Here is a 24,791-nt window from a genome sequence, read left to right on the forward strand (position 1 = left end):
AAGGACAAAGTGCAACACTTTTGGTGAGGGAAAAAACCAGTATTAATTAGGTCTTTTTTTCCCCCCAGACTTTCAAACTATGCCCAGTACCTCAAAATGAGTATAAAACACTTTATAAGCTGCTGCCATCAATCACTGGGTGGCTTATTGCAAACTCACAGAAAATATCTGGTGACATACCACAGTGGCACAAAGAATGCCTTAGACAGAGAATAAATAAACAAAAACATACACACCAGCTCTCTGTGGATATACCAGCACCACTGAATTCTGGACTGCACAACAGATTAGTACATGATGCTAGAAGGCACAATGTTCCTATACTCCATTCTACCTCTGCCAAGTATAGTCTATCTGAGAGCAAAGGAGAGTCTTCCCTTTATTTCTTGTCACAAAGTCTCCTAACTTTTCAAAGGAATTCTTGCATGACATAAACATTCTGTATCAGTAGTTGGGAAGTGCTGAAAATTTTATCCTACCATGCCTACATTGTGTGGCAGCAATATTCCTCTTCAAACTTTCAATTGCTAGAAAATTTTGTAGAAAAATCCAGGAACTCAGTCCTTACTAACACACAAAAAAAAAATAATCCCTTTGTGAGCACAGTGGTATTTAACCCAGTGTAAAACAGACCTTGAAGCATATTAACTAAATAATCAACTGAACTCAAAGGCATTTCTGGTGCAAAACACAAAACCAGTCTCCCTAAAACTCACACTAAGAATATTTTGTGTTTTGTCATTCTTGTTCAAAAGCAACAACAAAAAAAATGAGCAACAAAAAACCTCATGCAACACAGAAGAAAAAAAAACCCCACACAAGACAGAAAAACACCCAAGCCTCTACCAACTTCCACCTCATTTAAATTTCAAAAAGCAAATGTTATATTGTGCTTCTATTTACTCTTATGTGGATATTGTTCAAATACTTAATTGTTAAAGTCAGAAATATAGATCCTAAGGAAGGGACACCTACTAAGACAGAAATGGATTAATTGTTTATTGTAATTTAATTTAATTGTAAATTACTGAAAAGAGAAAAGCACAATCTTTAGACTACACAAAATCTAGTATTTTTCTAGATAACAAAGCTTAAGCAAATAAAATCTGAACTGTCTTTTCAGCAATTCAACACCTCTGCTCTTTTAAGAGTGATAGCTTTGGAATTAACTTCAAACTACCAGTTTTTGACAAGACATATTTACTACTTAATGTAGCGAAATTCCACCAGAATCTAAGACAACATTTAAAGATGTAAACCCACTATGACCTACCCAAAGGTCCACAGGCCCGATTCCATCGTGGAGCTGTGGAGTTCACATTTACACACAAACATACACATAAAAAACCTCCTGCCAGGGCATTTCCTGTGCGCTAACAAGCTCCAGCTTCTCTCCTGCTGGAGCTAAATTTAACCATGACTAAGATCGAGTCTTAAAAAAATAAAAAAGAAAGCAAAAAACCTCCAAACAATAAACCAAAAAAAACCCACTAGCTAACAGAAACGACACAAAAGAACAACCTATACCATGTACACAACTGCAGCATAGCGCAGCAAACATTTTACAGAATCCTTTGGTCTTAAAGCAGTTAATTATCAAATGTATGAAATATGCAGCAAACAAGCAGCAGCCCCTCACGCTCTCATCCTACACACTTCTGAAAATGCACTTGAAGGGCTCCAGGGCACAGGGGACACCAGCTCCCACTGCTCAGCAGGTGTATGTGACAGCCAGTGACATCCACAGGGCAGGCAGAGGCTCCACTGTGCCAAGGGTGCCCGGCCATCAGAAGGAGAGCACTCACCACAGCATCAAGCCAAAAAGGCTTCTTACACTCTTCGGGCTTTGCTGCAAACACTGGCATTCCTGAATATTCTGATTCAGATTTGTCTGAGCTAGACAGGGGCACAGGAAAGCAGAAAGGTAAGAAACAAGTCAGGGACAAGGAGCTTCAGCACTCGGGCTCCTGCCTGCAGCTCCACGCTTCCAGGGCCACACTCCACACTGCCCCATGTCCGTGTGCCTACGGCTTGTCCCGAGCTGCCCTCAGATCCCCCGGGCCCTGACAGCTGTGACACCTCTGTGGCAGGTGGGCTGTGCGCCACTGGCACCTGGCACACCCCCTACGTGGGCTCATTCTGACAGAGCTGGGCCCTTTTCTTAAAAATAAAAGGTGATAAATTCCACTTACACTTGCATCACTAATCACGGGGCAATTCTGCTGCAGAGTGAAATGAGACTGCGAACAATTCTACTGTAGGCTGTGGAGTTTTTTTCTTTTTTAAGACCATCCTGTTTCTAAAACATGGAGAAAACCTGTATTTAATGATAATTCACAAGTTCTAACTTACATCACCATGAATTAAGGGCAGCTGATAAAAAACACTCCATATTCAAAATATATATCTGTAACTTTGTATATATTTTAATAATACTTTATAATATTATTATAAATATTGTACATATTTATTTTGTAGTTGCAATATTTAAGATCACTAGAACTTTAAGCTGCACAGAGTTTTTCAATTTCATACACATCTAGATACAGCTGAATTCCCTAACACACATGAGGAAGAACTAGATGACTTCTAGACCACCTGCATTCCCAAAATTATTTTGGCCATTTATATTGCAAAAGTACCTGAGAAGAGCTTCACAAAGAGTGCCTCTCATCAAGTCAGTCACCTCACAAACACTGCAAACTGTAACCCCTGCACCTACTGACACAGAGTATTTACAGAAAAAGGTCAGACAGGCATAATTCAGTGAGCATTGCCACCAACTTCAACAGCATCAAGACTGTCAAGGCAGCTTCTGACTTGACCACAGACAGTGAAATTTCAGTAAATTTCTTTTCAGACATTTTAAATTTCTGTGGCAGAACTCACCGCTGCCATCACTGAACATCACTTCTGCAGCCCAGCAAGAATCCCAGGCTGAGGTGTCACACCAGCCATGAGGCTGACAGCAAACTGTTCTCTGCACCCAAGGACTTGTCCCATGGGACAAGACACCAACGGGACACCTCACATCTGCCAAGCTGGCTGATCTGCACACCTGGTCACTCCAAAAGCCAGTGGAACTTCTGCTTTCAAACTGGCACCCTCATTAGAAACTAGTATTCCAGATCGAGAGGAGAAAATGTGTGAAACACTAAACTGGTGACACCACCTCAGGAAACAAAGCCCAGGTGCCAGCAATGCTCCCAATCACTCAGTGGAGAAATACCTCTCACAGGCACAGCTGCCCTTTGTTCCCACACTAATGAACATCCCTCAGGCACAGGAGTATCTCCATACCTACACAAGGAGGCCAAGCACTGGAGCTAAGATATTGCAAAGCTGAATATTCCAGTAACAAAGTACCTTTACAGATTAAGCCTATGGCTTAGCAGGCCTCCTCTTGGTGAGGTGGGGAGCAAAACCAAAATTCTGGAAACACAGCAAAAGAAATAGGGCTTTTAGAAGTTAAAGTAATTCCATGAACTAGAATGCATATACTTCAAGAAGCAGGAGTGGCAATGATGGATGAAAAAAGCCTACACAGTGATGTATCACGTACACAGCACAAAAATGTGAAATCACTACACTGGATAAACCTCTGAAGGCTTATGAAGCTGGAAGACAGGGATGGGGAGCAAGAGGACATTTTAGTTATGGAAGGAGACCAAAAGCACCCTGTTTGACTGAAGCACAAACTGAGTGAAATAAAACCTGTGCTTCAGTTCAGACTCTCCTACACCTCAGTGAGCAGGAGATGGACACCACAGAGGACTCCAAAATATCTGTGGAGAGCCCAAACACAGCAAAGAGATCATCCCCTGAGCTCTACAGTTTTATACTTAGATAAATAATCTAGTCAATTTAGCATGTCGAAATACCTCTACAGAACTTCTCAAGTACAATGAATACTGAAGGATTAATTCAGTCATGCTAAACAATGAATTTTAAAAGGAAAGGATAGTAAGAGACAGCACAGCAAACAGACATATTAACATTAGACTCACAATAAATATTCTGCATTAATGAGAAACTGATCCCTTTATTTACTTCCCTTCAGGACAAGATCAGAGAGGTTAAGGCTCCACAAAAACAAACTTATTAAAAATAAATTTTTTAAAAAGATGCACTTATCAAATTAAAGTTAAACACAAAACCAAATGCAGTGAGGATCACGTGATGTTCCAGAGGTTGCTTCTGGGGTTTTTTCAGTCTGGTGTTACACTACACCTTCAATACTCAGAGGTCAGTTTTCTAACAGTGGTGCTTCCTATACACAAACATATTGTTAAGAAATAAGACCTTACACATTTGTTAAGCCATATGCTGAGATTTTTTTTTCCATTGCCACAGCTCTGTGATAAAAAAACTGTCCAACCTCCACATCAAGTCTAGGGAGCTGAAAGCAACAAAAAGATTTGAACTAACCCAGTTTTCTCAGACTTTCCCACACACAAAACCTAAAGCTGACCTTTATCTATTTTTCTGGAAAACATGAAGATCTAGCTCCTGACAGAGCCAGAAATACCACTTTTTAGTCGAAACAGCATCCCTACATATAAACATTAATTTTCAAACAATGGATAGAAATTACAATTTACAAATATTTATAGGTGTCCTTACAAATAACTAACAGATGAGGCTGATATTCTTTCATGCACAGGAGTTTGAAAGTTTGCTAAATAATCTTTCACCTTCAAAGAAAGGTTTAATCTTGATAAGAGGAAGAAGTTCAGCTAAAGAAAAACAAACACCTCTGCTAAGACTGCTCAGCTGCCTTCCAACATATAATTCAGATCACAAAGTTGCCATGGCATCAACTTCAGGACTGTGGTCATACACACAAAATGTCTTTTTTCCTACATGCTCTTATGGGAAGCTGAGCAACTCTGGCCATGAACCAAATATGTTTTGGCTCTAAAGCAGATATAATTCATCACCATTTGGACATTCCAACGGTTAGCTACATTGAGAAAGCAAGGCAACCAGAACTTCAGAGCATCCACATAAATGAAGCACTGAATACATTATCCGAGCAGTGGCAAAAAGAAGCAGTACTTGTGTTTACCTTGCTCACTGGCACTATTTAATAATATATTACCATTTTTCACTTGAACAGCACTTATACAACAGATCAGAACAAATGGGAAAAGTTCATTTTTCAACAGTGGGAAGAAATTTTCTAAGATCTAAGGCATCACACTTATTTCCCTAATTCCCTGGTATTTTCAAGTATCAGGTTATTTTTAAGGAACAGCTATCAGAAATACAAGGTAACACAGGACTTCTGCATATACTGAATAATCCTGCAAAACTCTGAAGTAGGCTGGATGAGTAAAACATTTAAAATACTCTAGACCAGTGAACAAACCTCTTGCCAACTGTTTTTACACCCAGCAGTCACAGAAGCCCAAAGTAAACCTCCCACATCCTCAGCTGTTAGCTTTCCAAATGTGCAAAAGCACTGGCTTCGTCAGAAACCGCCATGCGAGGCAGAGCAGGGGGTGCCACTGCCACCCGGCCAAACGCGGGGCTGCAGAGCAGGGACCACGGGCAGGGGACACGTCCTGCATCACACCCAGGCGCATCTACACCGCCCTGATCCCCCGGGGTCCAACCTCACACAGATCTCTCCAGCCACATTCTACTTCTGAAAACAGGAACTCAGGACCCAGTCCCCTATCCAACAAATATGCATTATGGGACTATGGTAAACAAATACTGAGAAATCAGAAAGCTTTAAGAAAGTCTGCTTTAAAATACACTGTTACTATACACTATCAGTATCTCACATATTAAAAACTAATCAAGTTATCGTTTTATCATTTAATGCTTGAGATCCCAGCATGACCTCTAGGGCAGGCCCTTCTGCTCCAGCCGTCAAAACAAGGTCGCTGCCCACAGACACGCACGTGTTGCACCCCACCGCACCCCATCCCACCGCACCCCATCCCATCCCACCCCATCCCACCCCATCCCATCGCACCGCACCACACCCCATCCCACCGCACCCCATCCCATCCCACCGCACCCCAGCCCATCCCCGCCTCTGCCCGCGCACGGCCGAACCCGCAGCCTGGCTCTGCCCGGGCCGTGTGCCTCTTCCCGGGGCTCTTCCTCGCCTTCTAATACCGAAACCAAACCCCACCAAGAAACCAAGTTTTGCAGAAAGCAGCTTTTTTTTTTTTTTTTTTCCTCCCCAGATCTTTACTGGTAAAGGCATGAAAACCGCCCCAGTCACCGAAACGCGAGAGTGCGGGCCGGGGAGGCGGAAATCCCGGCCGGGCCCCGCCCGGGCAGCGCCTCCCTCGGACCGGACCGGCCCCGGCCCACCCCCGGGCCGTGGGCCACCCGCGGGCCCCGGGCCGCGCCCCTCCGCGCCCTGCCCCCGGCCCCGGCCCCGGCCGCGGCCCCGGCCCGTGCCTGCCCGACATGCCCGCACACGCTCCTCCGCCAGAAAGTTTCAGCGGCGGTCCGCGCCCGCCGACCCCGCGCAGCCCCCGGCCCGGCCGGGCGCGGGGCGCGGAAGGGAAGGAGAGGAGAGGCAGGGAGGTCTCACCCAGGGCGGGCCGGCCCCTCGCCTCGGGCTCCGCGCGCGGCCCAGCCCGGGCTGCTCCGGGCTCCTCCGGGCTGGGCAGGCGCGGCGGCGGGATGAGCTCACGGGAGGGGCGGCGGCAGCGCCCGCCTCCCGCGGGACGGGCTGGGGCGGAGCGGGGCCGGGCTGGAGCGCTGCGGAGACACGAGCGCGCTGCCCGCTCGGCCGGGCCGCCCTTGCCGGAACCGCGGTGCCGCTCCACGAACACCGACCGCAGAGCCGTGCCCGGGCCCGCGGAGCGTGTGCTGCTCGGAGCGCCCCACCATCCGTGCGCTCTGCCCGGCTGAGCTCTGCTCCGGAGAGCCCACTGGCACACTCGGGGCTGGGGGCTCCTGCCCCGAGCCCCGCACCGGAGGCCATCCACTTCCACCAAAGCGGCCTTCCATCAGGAGCTTGAAAGTAATCGCATCGGAGCTTATAAAAACTGCACATGGCAAAAGACGAGTGGAATACAAATAATATAAATACTATAAATAATAATGGCAGGTCTTGTACAGATTGCCCCGAGAGGTTGTGGAGTCTCCCTCCATAGGCGCTTGTATTCAAGAACCGTCTGAACACAATCTGTGCCATGTGCTCTGGGATGACCCTGAGTGAGCAGAGAGGTTGGACCGGATGAGCCACTGTGGTCGCTTTGAAACGGACCCATTCTGTGATTCTGTGAAGATCTCAGACTGATCCAAGTTACTTTCTGAACTGGACCGTGCAAGGCATTTCAGACAGCCAGATCCGAAATGCCAGGTGTAGGAACAAGGAGCATGGCCCTGCCCACAAGACAGAAAAAGACAAACTGCATCCTGGAAAGGCAGCACCTTCGAAAGGGTATGGGGCTGCCTTGGCAAAACCACATGACATCAGTGCTGCTGCTCCAAGAGAAGCCAATGTGTTCTTTACTTGTACAAATGAGGGATCAGCGAGACGTGTAGAGGTGGCATTACGTCTGAATACAGCACTGAATGACATTCCCAGTCTATCCATCCATATTTTCCAAGATACTGAAGAATGAGAGACTGCAGAAGAATTCCACAAAACTGATCTGAAGGCTGAAGACGATGCCAGGCAGCAAGAGCATTAAAATATTTAGCTCCTCAAAAAGACATCTCAGATGGTAGCTTATGAAAAAAAATCCGAGGTACTGGTAATTTTACTGTGGGGCACCCGTGGTAACCCCAATGAGCTGCACCAAAGTAGCCACCAAAGAGCATTATCTCTGGCTGGGAATGCCACACGTAGATAGATAACTGTCTTACCTCAGTGGGGTTAGCACTGAAGTGCCGGTGGTATTAACTATGTTAAGTATAACACAGGTTTAGCAGTGCTGATCTGCATGCCATTGTTATGAGCACATCAATCAAAAATGTCAGCAGAAACACTCAGCTGACATGTTTTTCTCTCCCAACCTGAGGCTGCTTGCTTCTTCCACCCCAAGTGTCCAATACTGCAGCTATTCACTGCATAGAGGCCAAAGTGCTTAGCCTTGCTACACACAACCTCTACAATTTCACATAATTAAATACAAAAATGAATCCTCCTCACACCAAAAAGGAAAATGTAGGGACAATCCAAAATACATTTATAAGTGGATAAATAAGGATTTGCTGTTTTCTGTGCAAACTCTGATTGATTTTCATATGTAATTCATCATGACAAAACAAATCTGAATTTAACTGCAAAATTACAGTGCCAGAGTATTCTAGAATATTTTCCACACTATGCAAGCATTTCACAAAATGTCTTCCAATGTGTCTGTAAGGAGCACAAAGACAATCCATGTATGCGTTCAGAAAGAAGTGACAGGCTGATACATAAGCCTGCAGAACGTTGGCCATAACTGCCTTGTTTGGTGTCAGAAGAGCAGAGGAACCAGAGACAAAGCCCTCAGGGTGACAAGACCAACAGCAATTAGTGACATTATTCTTCTTTCCCTGTCACTTCAGCAATTTGGTAGCTGAAGATGGGTTCCAAAGCAAGGGGAGGATGCTGTGTGCACCTCAGCCAGCAGCACAGTGTCTTTTCTCCAGTGGAGAATCCTCTCAATCACATTCTCTTCCCTACATTTTGCCAGTGTGATGAGGCCTATATCTGGAAATAAAGGAATTTTCCTTCTGAGAGGAAATATCAGAAGTTTGGGCAGCATTTTATCATTTTGTCTCTGAAATCTGAGACAAGAAACTGAGCTATGACTCCGCTGTTGTGGGATCTATTCCTCAGCAGGTCCAGCGCTGGCACTCTCTTCCTCTAGATATGAATCCAAAAGTTTTGAAATAGTGTTTACAGTCAATTGGATTTAGGTCCTGCTGCTTCACAGGAAAGCTCACAATGGATCCTAGTACTTCCCAATTTGTCACAGTAGAGCAATGCTTTTGATACCAGGAACGTAAAGGTTTTTGCTTTCATCAGTAGCTTCCTTCTGGGAAGTATTTAGCTCACAGCTGTTCTGCTTTAACTGCTCTGCCCTCTGCTCCTTCCACTCATTTGTTCAGATGATTTATCCATTCCTAGCCACTGAAATTCTTCAGCTCTTCCTTCTTTCTTCTCACAAAGGTTATGGCTCTCCTCTAGTCTCATACTTACCATGCAAGCTTCTAATAGCTTTTTTTATTTTAGGAAAACAGGAATCAGATCACACTGAAATGTAATGGCAGCAGTGTTCATTGTATTAACATATATGCTGGAGGCTAGAGAAACTAGAAATCAGAGTTTCTCCCTTTTTCAGCTCAGCTTCAGTGTTGTTTATGTTAGTTCATGCTTCTCATCTTAACCTACTATTCCAATTCTTGGTTTTGGAAGGTGCTTTCAAGGAAGGTAATTCATACATTTTAGAGGCTTCCATTCAATGTAGATGCTTTTATCCCAGCAGATTCATTCTCATGCAACATAATAATCTGGTATTAATCCTCAATTTACTGATTTTAAGGTAGTAGATTGTAATGATTTTAAAGCCACCTGGAGATGAAAGACCATGCAGCTGCTCCCTCAACCCGCTTTCTTCACCCCAGTGGAATGTGGAGGAGAATCAAAGTAAAACTTGTATGTTGAGATAATAACAGTTTAATAATTGAAAATAAAGTAAAATACAGTAATAATGGTCAATAATAAAAAGGGAAAAAACAAGTGATGCACAATGGAATTGCTCACCATTGGCTGAATGATGCCAGACCCCCTGCTTCCCAAATCTAGATAGGCCCTTCTGGGTACCTACCCCAGTTCATAGATTGGGAATGAAATTCTATGGTATGGAACATCCTTTTGGTCAGCTTCAGTCACCTGTCCCAGCTATGCTCCCTCCCAGTTTCCTTTGTGAACCTCCTCACTGGCAGAGCATGAGACAAGGAAAAAAAAAGTCCTATTTGTGAGCTGTAAGCTTATTAGAACAGTATATGCACTTCAGCCAGCAGAAGCATGCAGTGTAGCCACTTCTGCCAGCCAAATTCCTGAATTCCTTACAGCCCAGGTCTGCAAAGTTTTAGGGCATTCTGCCACCTTCCCGTCACCCCCTTTATTGTCCTTTTTATTCATTACAATTCAAGGCATCAAAACCAATTTTAGAACCAGCAGCTAGAACTTTTGACATAATTGGAAGGCTCCTTGTGATGTATTTGCAAGCACATAAAGAACATTTACATTTACATTTTTTACTGTCTACAGAAACCTCAACAGACTTTACTGGAGAAGAGTTCAAATGCACACACACCAGAGACGAGCAACACACCCGTCACCTTTGGCTGGCACCTGTAAACAGCTTCAGCAAAATCAGTCTAAATTTGTCTTTTTGACTCGTTTTACTTTTTAAGGCTGACATCCACAGAATAAACCAAATTAAAAGCTTTCAACTTCAGCTATTTTTAAAAATAGATAACCTTACTTTTCATTATTTAATATTTCTTGATTATAACATTTAAAAAACAAATATTTCAGGCTTACGTAGCTTAAAGGTAGCTCAGTTTGCTCCAGCTCTCTCTTTAACTTTGAAAAAACATACTGAATGTGAAAAATTTAAACTAGAAGGAGTTTAAGAAAGTTATGATCGATGAAAGTAGAAGGTTGAATTTAAATTTTAATATCAATCTTCATTTTAGTGACTGTTCCATTTCAGTATATGGTAATTGCATATTTTGCAACTAAAATTATACCTATTATATAAAACATTTTTATCATAACTTAAGAAAAGTCTTAATAATTCCTTTACATAACTATAATTTCTGAATTTCTCTACAGAAATCAGGCCCAAATATAAAGAATACACTGTGTATAGAGAGGGGTTCAGAAACTTCATCCCTTGATACATGACTGTTGACTGTAGGATGCCATATCCAACTTTCTAATGTTGCCTGGTTCATGGAGCAATGAATTTGTTATGAAGTGACCATATTCAGAAACATACTATGTAAGCATCTACAAACTGAGAAAATCATGCTGTATGTACCCAATACCAATGCAGTCTGCACTCTTTCCTGTTCCTTGTGCTGCCTCACCTGTACCTGACTCCAGCTGGGAACCCAGAGACTGGAGGAAGGGTGGGGAGTCTGACACCACTTTTTGTTACCATGGAATTATGCCCTTTGTATCTTCACAGCTTCTAGGTAGTCATGTCCCCCATGAAATACCAAATGAGGTTTTTATAAACTTATCTATTCTTTTTCTTTCAAACTTTTCCAGCAGATTAAAATATACCTCCTTGGCAGAAAAGAGCAGTGTTTCTGAGGGCAGCACAGCTGGCAGAGCTGGAACAAGCTGTAGGCATACAGCAACCTCTTGTGGCAAATCCAGTACACATGTAATAACTCATAACCTTTGAAACTGCATAAGCTTCTCTTGATATAAGTTATAAACCTCTACCAAATTGCTTTAACAAACAAGTGGAGAGTTGGAGAGTGCCTGTTAGCTGAACACTCAACAATACTCAGACTTCAGAGCTGTAGTAGTCCTCTTCAATTCTGGAATGAATTAAACATTGGTAGCCCATTATAAATGAAGTGTGAGACTGAAATTTCTGCTAATAATATAATCTAGAAGTTTTTCATTAAAATTGAGCAAGAGTGGCATAATGGCAATGAGTAGAATCTGTGGCCATGTATGACAAGAACCATAAACATACTATAAAAGTACACATTCCTCCAGCCACCTGACCAGCTGGCTGTCCTGTGCAGGCTGAGGAGGAAAGGGCAGCAAGAAGGTGCAAGGAGGGAAGAGGAGGAATGACAGCATGTGAAAACAAGGGTATTCAACAACAGCAAGATTTTCCAAACCAAGAGGTGCCTTCCTGGGAATACAGTGTGGGAATTGCACATAATAGGAACAATACGAGTATGGCAGATGACACTGATTAGACCACTGAATTTGTTGGTTTTTTTTTTTTTTTTACATTGTAGAAATAAAGTCTTCTATCCTGGAATTAAAGGTGAATTCAGGAAATTATCTGGCTTACGTATGCACCACTTACCAGGACTTTTGGGGCTGCTATGGCAGGCAGAGGTTACTGTGCTTGAAATGATTTGCAGATTTATGCATACCACTTAGAGAGGAACAGGCTGAACAAGTACATCCTGGAACACACAAAGGCTTTAAACAACAGCTAATATTTGTTTATTAAAATTAAGTCTTGTGCTGTAGTTCTCTTTTATTGCAACTTCCCAGTCTCGCCATGTGTAATTTCTTTGCCATTTCATCTGCTGCAGTTTCACACAATTCAGGCCTTGGTCTGTGCACTGAACAGCGTATCCTGTAGCTCCTGCTAGACCAGTGACAGGCTGCACAGTTCTGAATTCCCAAGCAGCTCTGTCCAGCACCACCCAACCTAGGAGCACCAAGTGCTTAAGGATAGAGACTCTTCCTTGCCCCAGAGGAAACTCCTCCCTGCAGAGAAGTCCAACAGATCATGTGTGTCTCAGGCCATCAAACAGCACATGTGACATTACCAAGCTGACAAGGACATTGAACCAATCAATATGTACTGAAATCTCTTTTCACAGCTTTCATTGTCTCTTGGCTTCCCATCTCTGCAAGGTGTTTTGAGGGCTACAGCTAACAACAACTGCATATTAACCAACATTGTGTCCTCCAGTATGGTGAAATGAAGATCAGGAGCAGAAATACTTTCCTAAATCACGTCCTTCTCACTGAATGCCTGCATTGTTTGAAATAGTCCATGAAAAGCCTGAAAACAGTCTTCCTGCAGGGGTTTGATTTTTTGATTTTTCTAGCAAACCTACTGTATTTGTTCTTTGTGCTGAATTTGATGGTAATTGATATTTAAATAATGAATGCTAATTATTATGGCTTGAACTAAAAAAAAACAAACTCCCTACAACAGAAGGCACAACAGCCTCATCACAGTATCATCAATGATGGTGCAAACACAAACTGGACACAGCCTGACCAAGCAGGACATGGAACAGAACACTTGCCAGGATTTCCTGCTCTGCAAGATTCATCTTACAGCAGAAGAGGAGATTGCACCTGTTCTACATTTAGCAAACCCATGAAACAAAGTTTATCAAAACTAGACCTCCTAGGTTCTTGTCTGGACCTGTTTTTACACATGAAAGTTTTACCCAGGTAGCAGCGGGAAGATCCTTTCCATTCCAGCCTGCTCTCTGGCAGGCCATTGGGCACTCCCAGAGCACCCTGCAGCAGTGTTCTGCATGCACGGGAGCCCGGGCACAGCTGCAGGGCACACCTGGATTTGTTGGGCTGGGCGGACTGATGCAGCTCAGATACGTGGCCTGAGCCCCTGCTGCAGAACTCCTGTCTGCCCACAGACATGGTGTTGCCAGAAACTCCAGTTACTGAATGTATTTAGTTCATCTCTGTGGGACTGCACTTCCAAGTGTGCACAGCACAGAGTAGTGCCTAGGGCTTTTTAATAGAACTGTTCCATCCTTAGCAATCCCTGTATGACTGCCTGATTTATGCCACAAAAGGGATTTACTACAGCTCCCTTCTACACCAAGCACATCCCTCCTCCCCGAACGTACTGCCTTAAACAGTTAAGTAACATTCAGCTTCATACAAAGTGATGTTCATAAAGGCCTGAAGAATCAGATCCTACAACTTTTCCCTAGTTACTGATTTTCTTCAGAAACAAAAAACAAAGATTGGAATTCTAAAGATTTTACACATATTCTTTGTATAGGGAGCATGATCGATACATTAGAGTGCACTGTGCTAATTTTGGCTTTGAGAGCATGGATAGTCATTTAACATGTGGACAGCTTCGACTCAAGTCCTGTTTGTTCACTGACATTCATAACAATATTCACTGCCATAGAGCCAGCCTGGGGAATAGAAGTGTGCTGTAAACAATACAAAACCAGACTGGTTTCCAAATCCCATACCTACAACTTCAACACCTATAAAGTATATTGCTGCTGTTGTCCAGGATAATACTGATAGCATTTCACAAGTGGCTATCAGTCAGTTATGTAACCAGAGATAAATAACAGTTGTCTTCAAAGAAGAAGCAGTATTTTAATTTTTTTTTATTTATTCAAGGTGTGACCAAATTATTTATTGCATATGCTATTAATCACCACCTCCTGTGATCATAATTTAATCTTTAATCAACACAAGGGTATTTACATTTGATGGATGGATGAAAAGATGCAGACATTAGTGTTAAATGGCAACACTAACTCTGGGTAACCTTCCCAGGATCCCTTGATTTTAGAGGAAGTGTCTCATCTATTTGCAATAGCTTTCCACTGCAGTCATGTGGAAAGTGCACTTTAAAAAGAATCCTCATTGACAGTATAACCATTTTTTTAGTAGCACCTTGCACATTAAGCATGAATTTAAGTATACAATTTTAGCGTACAATTTCACTACTCTGGTTATGCATGGAGCTGAGGTATATTTAGGATATATATATAGGATAGATATAATTGGGTTCCTCTCTTGGAAGGAACAACACAAGAAAAAATTCAGATATGCTGCAAAATGATCAGTGGATCTACACATGGGAAAGCCACTCAGATTTCAGTGTTTCATAGTACAACAGAATCAAGGGCAAAAGACTCGAAATTTTGTGCCACCAAAAGGTGGGATTCTCAGTATAATGTTACCCTGGTTAAACCTGTTTTTGTTATGACCTTGGAGCCACCATAATGTGGGACTAACATTTAAACTCAAGGTAGATATTACTGAAACCAAAACAATTACATGTGCCCCAGTCAAAAAGGATGAGAAAATTCAATTGCCACAAATTTTAGAAATTAGACCATGTGATCAAAAATGCAGATCAGCAACAAATGTTGTTTAATCCATCTTGGTTTCTTAAACAAATAGAACTAGTAATGCAGATATTTCTACACTTAAACCAATGTGGTCACCATCCTTAAGTGCTTCCCATGCAAGACAATTAGCTTGGCTACATGGGCAAACCCACACAAGGAATAAGAAGAATTGTGACTGGAACCACAGGGACTTGGGAGTATTGAATTGTACAGATGCTGAAGTACTTATAAATAACCTGAGCCACAACCACACATGATTTAAGCAAATTGCAACACCCTCTGTGGTCTTCTCTACCAGCATTAGAAACTAATCAATGGCTCTTATCTGACACATTGCCTCAGTGGGAAAGAATCAATGAGCGAGCTCATAGTTGGTCCCAGAGGCACCTGGTGCAAACCAAGGTGAAGGCTCTTTTTCTCTTAGCTATGTCTGAGCTCAGTTGTGGATACAATCAACAGCAGCAGCAATTTTAAGAAAAGGTGAAGAAGGCACCTTCACCCACTGAACTTCAAAAAGTAATTTGGAAAAATGACTGAATTTGCAAAGGAATTCCAGCCTTGGTTATAATACCATCAATAGCACATTCCTGGTACTAATCCATATAGGAGCCTCGGTGTCCATCACTCAGTCACTGCTCTAAGCCTGAATCATAACCAAACCCTACCCTGGAGCATAGGACATGTGCCCATGGGGAATGGCAAACCATCCATGTTACCACATGCACTATATGGGAACAGGGACTCACTTGTGCACTAACACCAAAGCCCTGACATTTGTCTGGATCCCGAATAGTGTTTGTCATTTTGAAATCCACCCTGATGAAGTTCATGAACCTGTAGTTTTATACACTGGAAACTGATGTGCTTACATGAGAACAATTTGTAGCTTCATATTTGTAGATAACCTTGTTGTAGATACAGATAATTACTCTAATGTTTGTGTTCTCAATTTCACCAAAATCAATGTGTGGGATTTCAATTATTCAGCTCCTGTCATGTTATATCAGCTATTGTAGTATAATTATATGCTGATTCAAGATCTGCCGGCATCCCTGTTGGGATGAATCTCACTTGAGTAAGAAAATTATTATAGCAGAATGATCTGCAGTAACTGCCAAAACAAGCTCAGAAGAATAGATATAATAATTTGATTGCTGTCCATCGTGATGTGGAAAGCACACAAGGATTGGAACAAGTGAAGTGAGACAGAGCACAGGGGTGGTAGGACACTTTTTTCAGATGGTCACTGACCATCACTACAGGGAGTTTAAACGAGATGTTTTACCTTGTTGTCTTCCTAACACTCACCCTATTATGTTTTGTCTCAATTGTAGCACTATGTATTTGGGAAATCATGAAGCAATTGATTTACCTGTCAGCCACGTGATTCCTTTCAGGAAAATATGTGACAGTTCTAAAGTGAGACTTATGTATAAGAAGTATCATAAGTATGGAAGTGGGAAACTGATGAATAACAGGAAGAAAGTTCCAAATAATAAGACAGAGAACAAAGCAGTTAAGCAATGGGAATAACAGCCACAGAAATGGTGAAAACAGAAAACTGATGTCCTAGGTCCTTGAAGGGGAGGGAATAAAAAGATCACACCCTTCTTATTCAGGACCTTATATGATAGGCCAACAAACCCCTAGGTCTGACTGCTTCTGTGGTGAGAACTTGCCCTTGCCATGAAATTTCCTCATTAGATTATAATTATAATAGTAAAAGCAACATCCCTAGTTCAGCCCCCTCTGCCCACCAAGAGCCCACTCCTCACTGAGCACATTCCATGACTTCTTGGGCGCTATACCTTGAGACTGAAACAGAGAGAAGCTAACAGCAGCTTAACCATGGAGTGAAGTAAGGTCTGCTTGGCCTGAGACTGTAACCTGTAAGTGTGCCTGCCTTCGTCTGTCTCCATGCTCGCTCCGACAATTCACCACCCAGGACCCCTTTCTGCACACAACTGTAAACAAATCAAAAACCTCCACTCTGTGTGGGGATAAATTTCTTGCACACCAAAAGGGTGAAAGAGTCAGTTTTGGGATAATACTCTTCTGTAATCACTACTTAAAAAAAAAAAAAGTCTATTAAATTCTGAGTCAGTGGAGCTCCATAACCAACTCCCAGCAGCAGGACAGTATTATCCCCTGGCTCCCTCTATTGTCCCTGCTGTCACTGCAAGCAGGTCATGGCTCAAGGACATGGCCTGGATTGGGATTTCCACTTGTTCCTCACCATTTTTAAGCGTGACCCTTCATGATGATACTACTGCCAGGCAGTGTTAAGTCTCATACCCCATTCTACCAAGTCCAAACTCCAGTCATAGCATTCTCTGCACCTTGGCTCCTCCCTGCTACCTGCCCTCCTATGCCAAGGGTTCAGCTCCAAGTCAGGTACTTCCTTCATTTATCCACCCCAGCCCCAAATAGGTTCAAACAGACTGTTTCCACTCAGTTCTTCCTGCTTGCTGGATCTCTGCAGAGAAGCTGGGTTTTCTTACAGAAAGAAACACAAGCAAAAAATACTTCCATTGCACAGAAATCCTTCACAGGATTTTGCAACTTACTTACCGTGCAGTAAGCCTCAGGCCTGCATTCAGCATGGGAAAGCTCAGGCTCAATTAAAGAAGCCCCATGTCTTTCAGTCATGCTTTCTTAGAATCAAGTTCACACCAGCTTTGCTACCATTAAACTAAAAAAACCCCAAAACAATTCGGGCTGACAGTTCCCATTCCTTCACTCAAAACTCACACAGTAAGTGAAACTTAGACTTTTTGGCATTGAGTAATTGCTACATACCAGTGACACCAGGTCAGATAGAAGCCATGATATTGTAATAAATCCTGAGTACATGTAGTAACTCTTCTTATATTTTATTGTCAGTAACAGAAACAGAACAAGATACAAGGCACACAGCTTTTGAGCACTTCACCAGTGTGCTAAGTGCTATATAGAATAGAAATTCACTTTTAAGTAAACATAAATATTTTAATGATTATCTTAACATTTCCGTGGCTGTTGAATAATGTAAATTCTTTTAGGCAGTATGAACTTCTCCAAGGTAGGTTGTGGCTTTTGGTGAGCCACTTGTAATGCTGTTGCATGGATTTTGTGGCTCATCTGTAACATTAAAGCGGGGAGAAAAAAGTTGTGATAGAATACAGATTTTCAGCTATTCTCTTTCTAAATTTTATTCTATTAAAGTAGTTTAAAAGGAGCAGTAAAACCTAAACCCACAAAAAGTTCAAGTGATCAATACACAGAACTCATGGTAACTTGGTATATTTAGTTATAATTTCTGTTTTCAAAGTGATATTAGTCTGACTACCTTTAGGGAATTTTTGATTTTTTTTTTCTTCCCTTGTTTAGTAGCTCATAGAATGACCTTCCAAGATAAGGAAAACACAGCAAATAATTAGTATGCCAGAGTAAGTTGAACCAAATTCTTATTTTCTCAAAATCATCATTATTACAGTAGCTAACTGTCATATTCTAAAGTAGCAAAGAAGCTTCATATACAAGATTCTGGAAATGATGGGTCAGAACAGAGGAGATGAGGACAGGTGGAAGAGAAAGAGGATGAGTTGTATCTGTTGTCTATTAAAAAGTCTAAACAAAAATGCATGATTTACAGGCTAAATCTATAAACACAAGTGTTGATACAAGGCTTGTGTTGAAATTATGCAGCTGATGTTTCACTGAGCTCTAGGGATGAGGAACTCCAGTATGCTTCAGAGTCTGAAGACTACAAGTGTGTAACAAAGAGATGACCACTGTCAGATCTTCAGATTACCAAGCAAACCAAAGAGCTACTTGTAAAATCAGCTCTTTGAAAGGGCAGGTGTAAGTCTGCACCAACACGCTAATAAGACACAGGACAGGAGCTGCAAGCATGTGATAAACAGAAGGGTCCATTAGCAGCTGTGGGGTACAAGATTTTACAGGAACCCATAGTATTCCTAAGGGAGAAGTCAAAAAGTGCTCGACTGAGTGATGTCAGGCCTCAGATAAAACAGCAAGATATGGGGCAGCAGTAGGACATGCTGTGCCTGTTGTGTCAGGGATCATTCACAGAGCAGGACACTGGTGTCCCCTGCTCATGCCAGGCATGCCACCCACCTCCCTCAAGCAGCTCTGTATTTTTGCCGGACCCTTATAGAAGTCAGAGTGATTTCCACGGTGGGATAAAGCACTGAACACAAGGTTTTGCTCTGCACTGTAATCCCAGTTTGGCCAGACACTTAGATGCCACTGGTGATTCTTCCCCATATTTCACTAAAGCTAATGCACCACGGCCCTTTACAAGCAGGACACACCTTGCTGCCTGGCTCTGCTTCTCTGCACAGGTGTGCACAACTACCCAGGGCATGTTGCAGTAACTAGGAGTGGAATCAGAGTAGGGAGAAAAGGCCAGGTACTTTTTAGCCATATAGCAGCTCAGCCACATAACCACTACAGAAACAGGTTATCCCAAGAGCATTTAGTAGCAGATGAAACAACTGCAACTGCCAGACACCAGTTTAAGGAAATTTCACTTTTTAACATTTTTTCATGTTTAGATTTATAAAGAAACCCTGACTTTTCTTTCAGACTTACTTTGTTCAGTGCTTCTGCTACCAAGACACCCATGTTCTGAGGTTTTGCAAAACTGACAACAGCACTGTAAAGCAGAAGAAAAAAGTATTTAGCATTTCCATCTCACAGAAACACACGAGCATCTGTCACTTTCATTTTCCAGACTTAATACAAAACATTTTGCAATATAGATTTAGGGTTTGGAGCTAAATCTTTTCATCACGTTAAAAACTATGTAATATCAAAAAAGGCATGCTGTTTCCGAATGGAACAACAGAAAATCTATGACAGGCTGTTTTATTCAGATATACAAGAAACTGTACATGAAATATCCTTGAATATCTCAGAAAAGGAATTTTTTGTACACTGTGAAATAACTTCTCAGAAGCTGAGCAGTTATATCCTGATCTACAAAACATTTTCTTGATTCCAATCTAGACCCATGAAAAAAATTCACCCTCTGCTTTTGGAGAGTATTTCCTTTCACAGCAACTATTGGTCAAGCAAGAACATTTTTCTCACAAGATTATCCTATTAACTTTTCCACATTCCAATGAATAACACCATGTTACCAATATTACACAAATAAACAAATCTGTGGATATGAAATAATTGGCTTCAGCAACAGGAAGAACTTCAGATGGCACATTCTTCTGAGGATACCATTATATCCACTGACACATCTGTAGCTTAAAATGGAGTAGGGAATAATCATTATGAACCCCAAATACCATAAATGTGACTCTTGAAAAAGCAGATATTGCTTAAGTTAATGATTCTGTGGATTAGGCAAGACATTTCCTACTGACAGTTCAATTTAGCAATTGACAGTTTGCTACACTGACAAATATGTTATTTAAGATCTGTTTATACCATTAGTAACTATGGCTGTGGAGAAGACAGCTGCAAAATTACACCCAGACAATTGGCAACAAGTGAAAATAAAAAGCTTCTAACCCCAGAAGAAAACAAAACAAAAAAATCAGGAACATCGCAAGTCATTCAAATTTTACTGTCACATCCCTATACTGGTTAACTTAACTATTTGTTAAGTGACATTTAAGAGAAGTGCAGGTATTTAGGAAAAAATGTTCAGTCTTTTAAAAAACTGCAAGAAAATACTTGTTTTAATGACCACATCAACTGGTTGCTGTTACTTTATTCAAAATAGAAGTATGCCTTCATTTTTAGGGCAAAACAGCTTGGTTAACCTTATAAAGTACCGCACAGCAAAAGCCAAATTGGATTTTAGACTGAAATAGGGGGTATAGCCTATACAGGAGACAAGACTCTTCCTTGGGGGTAGTTGATGTTGGTTTCATTTCCTTCAGAATATGGGCAGCCTAAAGTTTATTCCTACTTCACTGGAAATGATGTGAGCATTCCTTTATTATTATTCCTTTATACACAGGTATGTAATACATTGTTTTAATTTCTGTTCGGAAAGCATGACAATAGAGATGAGATTCAGCCTTTGCCTTTCATTGCAAGGCACTATCCTTGGGTTTTGAAGTGGTTGGGTTTTGGGGTTTTTAAAATCAATACTTATTTCAATATCAGTATTATTTTATCTACAAATTGCACAAGATAATTTAAGAATTAAAACTCTTGTAGAATAAGAGTTTTGTTTGTTTTCAAAGATCATTACCTATGAACTTGAACTACAGGGCAGGGGTGAACAGGCCCTGCATTGTAATACCTTGACTTTTCTTTTCCTGCAAGTTTAGCATTTTTCTCAACAGGTCCATTTTCTTGCTTTTTAGACACTCTCATACGTCCAGCTTTAACTGCAAGAAGAAAGTGAAATGTAAGTAAAAATACCTATAGATCTACATACCACATTACATACACAAGAAGAGAATACTTTTACCCTGGATAACCATTAACCAGGAATCTTCTTTCAGTATTTAGCTCCACGCTTTACTTGTACAGACACATACACAGCAGTAGCCAAAGAGATGCAGCAAGGCTTCAAAATTCTGTGTCACGGCAGACTCCAATCAACTTCCCGATACCATAAATCAAGAAATTAGAGTGGTTTCAGGCACCACTAACTATATTAAACCTTAACACCTTGCTATGTTAATATGCATTCTTCCCCAGAAACTATTACATCTCCGATTTGTATTTTAAACACAAAAAAGAAAACCATCTGAACACTTTCCGTTTTTTAACAATGTGACTAACAGCAATAAGGGTTTCATGATCAGTTCAGGATATCCCAGAATAAATTTAATAATGCCGATAAGAACCAGATGTATACTCATCTTGTACTTGTGCCCCAACATGTTTAATTATATTTTATTAACATATCTGCCAATCACAAAACCAATTAGTACTAATTAAGCTACAGGCGACCTAACAACAACAATTTAAGTTCTGAGGCATGTCTGAAAACTGAATTCTGAACAAAGAACACAAAGTTATGTAAAACATTCTCTTGAAAGAAATACTTTCTCCTCTTCAGGAGAGCATTTTAAGTTTTAACACTGTAAGTAAGAAAGAACAACCTTAGTGTTCTTTTCTCATGCTATTGAGCAAGTTGCTTCACCTCTCAGCAAGACCCCTGTTCTGATTGTGAACAATCAAGGCTAGAGTTTTAATTTGAGGGAGAGAGAGAATAGGGGAAGGTTTCTAGAATTACTCAACTAGCTAGCATGAAAAATGCATTTGTATCCATCTGTAACTAATGCCCATTTTCTACCAAACCTGACTCCTGACCTTGTATTTCCTGGTTGCAGGTTTAATTTTAGAAACAAAAATTCTCCCTCACTTATGTCCAAAGCAGCACTATAAGATCAGAGTTATGCTATAGCTAGATTTGGCTTTTCTTTTTTTTAAATAATGTACATACAGTTAATGATATTGATGCATAAGCAGCAAATTCTTTGCCCAGCCATCTTACAGCTGCAAATACACTGGAGACCTAGACTGAACCTAGTCCTTCTGGTAGTCTAACTGCAAAATTAAAAGTCTCTGAAATGAAAGTTTCAACAGTTTTTTTCCAAGTATCTACGAGTAAAGAGAATTAAGACTCTAAATACCCTCAGCTCACAAGGTGTGAAACTCTTGTCTTTGGGGCATCTTCAAACTAGAATAATAAAGCACGTAAAAAAAAACCCAAACAAAACCAAATATCAACAACAACAAACCAGACCACACAAAAAAGCCCTGGCATCTTTCAAGATCAGAGATCTTCTCGACATCATTTCTCTTTATGTAAGTTCATCCAGAACATCATCACAAGTTATCCCAGGTGTTTCTCCCACAGATTGATAGGCTCTTGTCTTTTTAGAAACCAGTCAAACTACAAACAGGAAAACCACTAAAATTTTGGAAATAGGAAAAAAAAAAAGGTAACTGAACCTAGACCTGCAACTTTTGGTTTGGGACCTTCCCTCACATGCAGGATTGGCAATTTCTAGATACAAGCATTGTTTTTAGTCTTAACTTAGCAGGGTGAGGGGATCCAGACAGAGGCAGACATTTTAACACTATGAGGCTTTACACAAAGCACAAGGGGAGCTAGGCGAGGAGGAGAGAAATACCCAGCATGGGAAGAGATACTGAAACGTGGACAGTCTGGAATTGTGTCCATCACCAATAGGCCCACAAAACAATGTTATCTACAGTGATTAAAAACAACCCGTCTTCCTTTCCATCTCTGCACTGACTTGAAACTAGCCACGAGGAACAGCTGTTCCACCTGTTCACACGCATCCCTGGTGGGGGAAGAGTTAAACATAGATGCATCTGGGATGCACCACAAAGCTCTTTTGTAATTTGCTTTCCAAAGTAATAGAGAGGTATGTCAAACTTTTAATACAGAGTTCAATTTTTCATTTTTATAAGGGACCTGTTAGCCATGTAATTTAACAGTTAAGTGACAAAATCTTTACTAATTTCCATTTTTAAAACACCATGTATTTTTAAAATAAAACAAGAAAGTGAGGAGGCACACTCCCCTCTCAAAAAAAACCCCAAACCAACACCAACAACAAAAAACAAACAAACAACAAAAGAACATAAAAAACAAACCTAAGTGAAAACAAAGACAGCTTGGCTGAATACTGGTCAGAATACTTACTCTGCTACCTCCACCCCTCGGCCAAGCTGGTCCCCACTGCAGTCACTCATAAGCTTCACCAAGACTTACTTGGAGACTTGCAAATCTACAAGTTGCAGTATACTATCATGCAAGTACCTGCTCCAGGTCACTGACTGCAGCTGTTTAAACGCCCTTTCAAGTACAGCTCAACTGTCTCTGCCACACACACACACACAAATCCAGGAATGGACTAGAGACAAGATGAAAAAAATTATTTACATCCCAAATTCATGTAAAAGTATGCTACATAAAACAAACCTCCAAACAAAAAACATTTCCAAGAAAACAAGACCGCTCTAAGGGGTACAGAGAGACACACAAGTATGCGCTCCTCAGGCACTAACTGCTCCTAATAAACCGAGTGGAAGTCCCAACTGGTTTAAAGCCTTGTAGTGACGGTTCAAGTATCAAAGGCTGCGCCCGCAGTGGCGGTCCTTGCCGTGACTATGCCCCAGCTCCACGGGCTGGGCCTGCAGCATCTCTGCGTGTGCCCACACAGGCGGGACACAGCTCCGCACAGCTCCTGCCTCGGCCCAGGAACTGAGCACACTGTACGCATTTACCGTTCCCCTAACAAGCACAGGCGCTACTACACCGCCACTACATGCTTAAAATCCCGGTACTACATCCTGAGAGCCGCCACACAGGCAGAGCGGCGGCTGGAGCAGCCGGCACGAAGGTTTCCTCACAGAGAGATCGATCTCTGTGAGGCCGGGGGGGGCTTGGTGGAGGGGAAGTAAATTCTTCACCTTTCTACAGGAGGCGAGGGATACGGCTGTAACATTAAACACAGATACTGAACACGGACAGCCATTTCTCTCGCCATCCCTCAATAACGCCCGATCACCGAGCGGCGCCAGACGCACGCCCGCCGACCGAGCGCACCCGTGACGGGGCGGCTGCGGGACCTGTGCGGAGAGCGGGCCACAGAGCCGCCTCCACCATTCCCGGTCCCACACGGCCGCTCCTCTCCGCGGAGGAGCTGCATCTGTGTGTGACGGTGCGGCGGGAGAGCCCCTCACACCGCGCCCGGAGCGGCCCCGGCCCCGGCCCCTACCTGCGGGAGGGCGCCGGCCCGGCGGGACATTCTTCCTCAGCGCCATGGCAGAACCGGGAGCGCCGGGAACCAAGCGGGGCAGGCCAGGGCAGGACCACGGAACCGCGGAGGAAACCGCGCACCGACCCGAGCGGCAGCGCCTTCTGCGGTTCGGAGGGGCTGGGGTGGGGCGGTCGTGAGCGCGGGGAGCGCTGTGAGGGGCGGGAAGCGCCGTGAGGGGAG

At 42.4% G+C, this 24,791-nt stretch overlaps 2 protein-coding genes across 4 annotated transcripts in view; both read right to left on the reverse strand.

Annotated features, from left to right (window-relative positions):
- Positions 1-6,667, reverse strand: part of TANC1 (tetratricopeptide repeat, ankyrin repeat and coiled-coil containing 1) — a 58,333-nt gene extending 51,666 nt beyond the window's left edge. For 2 of the 3 annotated variants that reach the window (XM_039698647.1, XM_039698646.1), the window contains exon 1: positions 6,560-6,667. Coding sequence is in view for 1 of the 3 variants with exons in the window: in XM_039698645.1 (XP_039554579.1) it covers positions 6,212-6,434 (223 nt within the window). In the remaining 2 variants the exon portion in view is untranslated. Of the gene's footprint in view, positions 1-6,211; positions 6,450-6,559 lie in introns of those variants that run through there. The other variant, XM_039698645.1, reaches the window with a different exon arrangement.
- An 11,018-nt stretch (positions 6,668-17,685) lies between these two features.
- DAPL1 (death associated protein like 1) lies at positions 17,686-24,791 on the reverse strand. Its single transcript, XM_039698672.1, has 4 exons — positions 24,570-24,791; positions 21,104-21,191; positions 19,426-19,489; positions 17,686-17,949 (listed from the first exon to the last, which is right to left on the reverse strand). The coding sequence occupies exons 1-4, from the start codon at positions 24,613-24,615 to the stop codon at positions 17,830-17,832; spliced, it is 318 nt and encodes a 105-aa protein (XP_039554606.1). The 5' UTR covers positions 24,616-24,791; the 3' UTR covers positions 17,686-17,829.

This window comes from Passer montanus, unplaced genomic scaffold (assembly GCF_014805655.1).
Source record: "Passer montanus isolate IOZ18808 unplaced genomic scaffold, ASM1480565v1 scaffold128, whole genome shotgun sequence".
Lineage (NCBI taxonomy): Eukaryota > Metazoa > Chordata > Aves > Passeriformes > Passeridae > Passer > Passer montanus.